The 6,053-nt window shown below is 38.5% G+C and overlaps 1 protein-coding gene across 1 annotated transcript; it reads right to left on the bottom strand.

The window, feature by feature from the left end:
- Positions 1-2,610: 2,610 nt before the first annotated feature.
- LOC139874993 (uncharacterized) lies at positions 2,611-3,189 on the bottom strand. Its single transcript, XM_071862380.1, has 3 exons — positions 3,067-3,189; positions 2,818-2,976; positions 2,611-2,712 (listed from the first exon to the last, which is right to left on the bottom strand). The coding sequence occupies exons 1-3, from the start codon at positions 3,187-3,189 to the stop codon at positions 2,611-2,613; spliced, it is 384 nt and encodes a 127-aa protein (XP_071718481.1).
- Between the last annotated feature and the right edge of the window lie 2,864 nt (positions 3,190-6,053).

Genomic DNA, 6,053 nt, shown 5'->3' with positions numbered 1-6,053 from the left:
AGCTAGAGGGCTCGGGCACTGCTATGGCGTGCTTTGTGAGGCGCATAGTAGTTTTTTGAAGTGACAGGTGTATAGGTGAGCCATAGGCATATAACATCTTCAGCCCTGTACGCCTGCACTTTGGGGGGTACATCTGCAGGGAGCATGCTCGGTTATAGGTGCTACCTGCAATAAGGATGTGATCCCCGCCTTTCAGTACAAGACCACATATAGGTCAAACTTTGTTTTTCTTTTTACATGGGGTGATCCGCCTGATCGCTGCGAGCGAGGGTTTGAAGGATCATTCCCATTAGTGTAGGGCAGTGTTCCAAATAATGCCAGGTAGTTTAGATTTTCCTTTCCTTCTTTCTTTTTTATTTTTGGGCCTGCGTGCAAATCATTAAAGCTTAGGCCTGTGTGCCATATTTTGCATATTGGGCCTGCGTGCCCTTAGTACTTTTTAATGTTTTCTTTTGGTACTATTGCAACATTAATGAAATTTCTTTTGCTAACTTTATTGTTTCAAGTCTTCATTACTCTTATCAAATATCGTAGTTGTGATGCATACAAACAAATGTATACTTTGTTTATTATCAAAGTTTAATAATGCTAACCAACTATTGTGGACATAGCAAGTGCTTTTCATTTCATTACTAAGTAAAGTACTTAGAGTCTTCCAAGTGAACCAACACTTACGTTAGTGGGCAAGCAACCCCAATGCTTGTCGTTTATAGTCATGACTTGTAGTAATCTAGTCTGCAAGAGTGTGTTGGTCTAGAAAAACTAAAGTCTATTACCCACCCTAAAATCTAGCCTTGTAACCAAACAGGCTTCTGCCACGCGGGAGCTAGAGATCACCCCTTAAAAGGAAGGATGGACGTAACTGCTATCAAAATGTGCATTGAAACATAACCAAATGTTTCCATACAAAAATTAAATTTATTTATGACAAAATAAATAAAATCTAAAAGTCATAACCAAATGACAAACCATTACAACCAAAAAGAAATACTAATTGTCTTTGGAAATAAAGCAACATTTTAAGTATACTAGAAAATGTAAGTGCTCAAAGTGCGGGTTGATAAATCCCATGTGTTGTAGCCTGACAATTATATATAGCATCTTTTCAGATTGGTTGCATGCCAAGTACGAGGTACTCGTCTTCCAGTTACTTCAGCTAGGATATAAGATCTTGTAGCACTTGTGCCAATTATTTCATAGGGACATTCCCAATTAGGCCCAAGCTTTCCAATATCCTCTGCTCGGCTTGCCTCATTATTGCGCCACACATACTCTCCCACTTTAAATAACAATGGCTTGACGCGCTTATCATAATACTTGGAGATTTTCTGCTTGTTCATGGCTTCTCGTATAGCTACAATTTCTCTGCGCTCCTCTAGCATGTCTAGGTTAGCGCGCAAGCCTTCACCATTGCTTGACTCATCATAGCTTTGAACTGTCTTCGTGGGCACCAATATTTCTGCAGGGATAATAGCTTCAGTCCCATAAACAAAGCTGAAAGTAGTTTTACCTGTGCTATTCTTATGAGTAGTTCGATGCGCCCATAATACACTTGGGAGTTCATCGACCCATTCATTTCCATATAAGCCCAAGCGTACCTTTATCCCTTTTACAATATCCCAGTTTTGTTACTTCACATTACCCATTCGCCTGGGTGTGCGACCGATGTGAAAGATTGCTTAATATTCAGGTCTTGGCACCAGGACCGGAATGGTTCTCCTTCTAACTGGGTTCCATTATCATTGACGATTTCATTGGGAATACCAAACCTGCACACAATATCTTCCCAAAAGAAGTTGCGAATGCTCCTGCTAGTAATTGTTACTAATGCCTTCGCCTCCACCCATTTAGTGAAGTAATCAATTGCTACCACTAAGAATTTGATTCCCCCTGAGTAAACAATGATTGCATTAATACTATGAAAGCGCATAGTTAGCAAAGTATTATTCATATAAATTATTCCACGCGTACCTGAGCACGCGGTAATAGGGCCGACAATGTCGATGGACCACTTGCAGAATGGCCAAGCCACCCTATTAGTATCATAGGATGTTGCGGTGCTCTACTGATGGGCACGTGCTGTTGACATGATTGACATGTTCTCACGATCTCAGATGCATCTTCGTGAATGGTGGGCCAGTAATACCCAATGCGCATAACCTTTGCGGCTACTATAGCCGGAGTGCAGAGCGCAATACCCTTCATGAATCTCTCTGAGCACTTCTTAAGCTTGATTTGGACCAATACATAGCATGCTTGGCCCAAGGAACGACTTTCTGTAAAGAGCTCCATCCACCAAAGTGTACATGGGCGCTTTCATGCGTACCTTTCTCGCTTCCTTTTCGTCTGTAGGGAGCATTACTTCTATTAAAAACTTAGTTATGGGTGTCATCCAGTTTGGGCTTTCTTCCTCGATAGGCGCGATGGTGGATTTCTCATCAATAGATTTCTGTGTTAGTTATTCCACCCATACATTTCTGCGCAAGTGATCAAAGGCTAGAGCAGCCACCCATACAATTCCCAAGGTTGACTTTCTAGTGGATCGGTTGTGATACTCTCCTTTGACGCTTCTATCTCGACCGTAGTTTCAGCCAAGTAATCTGCCAATATCTATCCTTTGGCAGCTGTTCGCGGAGATAAGTTTATTTCGTGCTCCCCCAATTCTATATCTAATTTAGCCAATCGCCCCGAAACGTCAGGTTTGTACAGCACCTGTGATGATACAATCATTGTCAGTATGTCGCATCTAATCCATGCACGCTAAAAGTGACTTATAAGATTAAGTTATACATAGGTAGCGCGTTCCGCGACTTGTACCTGTCTTATTGGTTGGTCAGTCAATACCACTATAGGATGCGCTTGGAAATATCGACGCAACCTACGAGCTGTGTGCACAAGCGCGTATACCAGCTTTTCCATTGGAGTGTAATTAACCTCACTACCACTAAGCGCCTTACTGACAAAGTATACATGCATCTGTACCCGCGTTTTAGAGAATGGGTTGCACATACACATAAACATATAACTTTCTATGCGTATAAAAAATAAACAAAGCATGATACATACCTGCCCCCTATCTGTGACAAGAAAAGAGCTTATGGCTTCTTTCGAAGTCGTAAGATACAGCATTAATGTTTCTCCTACCACTGGCGCGGTTAAAGTAGGCAATTCTTTCAAAAGTGCCTTCATTTCTAGAAAAGCTTTCTCGGCCTACTCTGTCCACTTGAAGTCTGACTTTTTCAATAAGTTCTTTAAAGTATGGAAGAATGGCAAAGACCTCTCAGCTTCTTTTAACAAGAAGCATGTTAGTGCATCTTTTCTGGATTTTGGTGACTGCATCTGTTCCACCGCTTCAATTTTATTAGGATTTGCACGAATTCCTCTTGGGGTTACTATGTGCCGCAGGAATTTTCCCACTTCTTCCCCAAAACTACACTTTGCGAACTTAAGCTTCGTGTTGATTTTGCGCAGGGATTTGAACGTTTCAAGTATGTCATCCAGCAATTGCACTTCCATATTTCTTTTGATAACCAAATCGTCAACATAAGCTTCAAGGTTCCTACCGATTTAGTCTTTAAACGCAGCATCGACCACTCGCTGATAGGTTGGGCCCGTGTTTTTCAGTCCAAAGGGCATTTTTGTGTAACAATAGATCCCTTGATCTGTATGGAATGCGGTCTTGTCCTCTTCGCCATCTGAATCTAATGGTACCCCTTGTATACATCCAAGAAACATTTAAATCTGGACCCAGATAATGATTCAACTTTCCAATCTATCTTCGGAAGAGGATAGTTGTCTTTGGGACACGCTTTGTTAATATCCTTGAAATCAACGCAAGTGCGTCATGAACCATCAGCCTTTTTGAGTAAGATGGGATTTGCTACCCAAGTTTGATAGTGCACCTCCCTAAGTATGTTCGTATTCACTAGCTTTTCCACCTCCATTCGCTGCCATTCTCTTCTTTCCGGGGCCATAGGCCTTTTCTTTTATCACACCGGAGTTAAACTTGGGCTAGCATATAACTTGTGCTCTACTATTTCGTGAGGTACTCCCGTCATGTCCTCTTCACTCCATGCAAAAACAACCATATTGGTTATCAGCATATTCCGCAACTTGACTTTGACGTCGTTGGATAAGTTGCCCCCAATCTGAATTCGCTTGTATGGGTGCTTTGGATTGACAATAATAGTGCAGCTTCACATTTGTTCATCACTGGTAGGAAGCGATTTTGGTGGCGTGATGGATGCACAAAGCGCCCTTTCAGACTCTATCCGGATGATTGCTATTCCTTGCTTGGTAGGAAATTTTATCATACCATGAACTGTTGAAGGCACCGCGCTAAACTTCTACAAAGTAACTCTTCCTAAAAGCGCATTGTAACAAGAGTAAGAGCGTACCATGCAAAATTCAATGGGCACATCTCGAGAGCGAGAGGGATCATTATCATCTGCTAATTCCAATTCGAGTTCAATACACCCCAACGGCCATGCCTGTAGTGACCCGAACTTTTCCATGTTTATATATATTAAATGAAATTTATACTTACATGATTAAGTGTTTCCAATATGTTAAGCAATCAAACTTGTTAAGACTTGATTAATTGAAATAGGTTTCATATAGACAATTGACCACCCAAGTTGACCGGTGATTCACGTAGGTTAAAACTTGTAAAAACTATATGATGACATATATATGGACATATATATAGTTAACATGATATTATGATAAGTAAACATATCATTAAGTATATTAACAATGAACTACATATGTAAAAACAAGACTACTAACTTAATGATTTTGAAACGAGACATATATGTAACGATTATCGTTGTAACGACATTTAATGTATATATATCATATTAAGATATATTAATACATCATGATATCATGATAATGTAATAATTTAACATCTCATTTGATTTAATAAACAATGGGTTAACAACATTTAACAAGATCGTTAACCTAAAGGTTTCAAAACAACACTTACATGTAACGACTAACGATGACTTAACGACTCAGTTAAAATGTATATACATGTAGTGTTTTAATATGTATTCATACACTTTTGAAAGACTTCAAGACACTTATCAAAATACTTCTACTTAAAAAAAATGCTTACAATTACATCCTCGTTCAGTTTCATCAACAATTCTACTCGTATGCACCCGTATTCGTACTCGTACAATACACAGCTTTTAGATGTATGTACTATTGGTATATACACTCCAATGATCAGCTCTTAGCAGCCCATGTGAGTCACCTAACACATGTGGGAACCATCATTTGGCAACTAGCATGAAATATCTCATAAAATTACAAAAATATGAGTAATCATTCATGACTTATTTACATGAAAACAAAATTACATATCCTTTATATCTAATCCATATACCAACGAACAAAAACACCTATAAACACTTTCATTCTTCAATTTTATTCATCTAATTGATCTCTCTCTAGTTCTATCTTCAAGTTCTAAGTATTTTTCATAAATTCTACAAGTTCTAGTTTCATAAAATCAAGAATACTTCCAAGTTTGCTAGCTTACTTCCAATCTTGTAGAGTGATCATCCAACCTCAAGAAATCTTTCTTATTTACAGTAAGATATCTTTCTAATACAAGGTAATACTCATATTCAAACTTTGATTCAACTTCTATAACTATAACAATCTTATTTCGAGTGGAAATCTTACTTGAACTTGTTTTTGTGTCATGATTCTATTTCAAGAACTTTCAAGCCATCCAAGATCCTTTGAAGCTAGATCCATTTTTCTCATTTCCAGTAGCTTTATCCAGAAAACTTGAGGTAGTAATGATGTCCATAACATCATTCGATTCATACATATAAAGCTATCTTATTCGAAGGTTTGAACATGTAATCACTAGAACATAGTTTAATTAATTCTAAACTTGTTCGCAAACAAAAGTTAATCCTTCTAACTTGACTTTTAAAATCAAATAAGCACATGTTCTATATCTATATGATATGCTAACTTAATGATTTAAAACTGGAAAACACGAAAAACACCGTAAAACCGGATATACGCCGTCG

Source organism: Rutidosis leptorrhynchoides, chromosome 11 (assembly GCF_046630445.1).
Source record: "Rutidosis leptorrhynchoides isolate AG116_Rl617_1_P2 chromosome 11, CSIRO_AGI_Rlap_v1, whole genome shotgun sequence".
In the NCBI taxonomy this organism is placed as follows: Eukaryota; Viridiplantae; Streptophyta; class Magnoliopsida; order Asterales; family Asteraceae; genus Rutidosis; species Rutidosis leptorrhynchoides.
The sequence above is the reverse complement of the archived record's forward strand: the minus strand, read 5'-3'. Positions and strand labels throughout refer to the sequence as shown.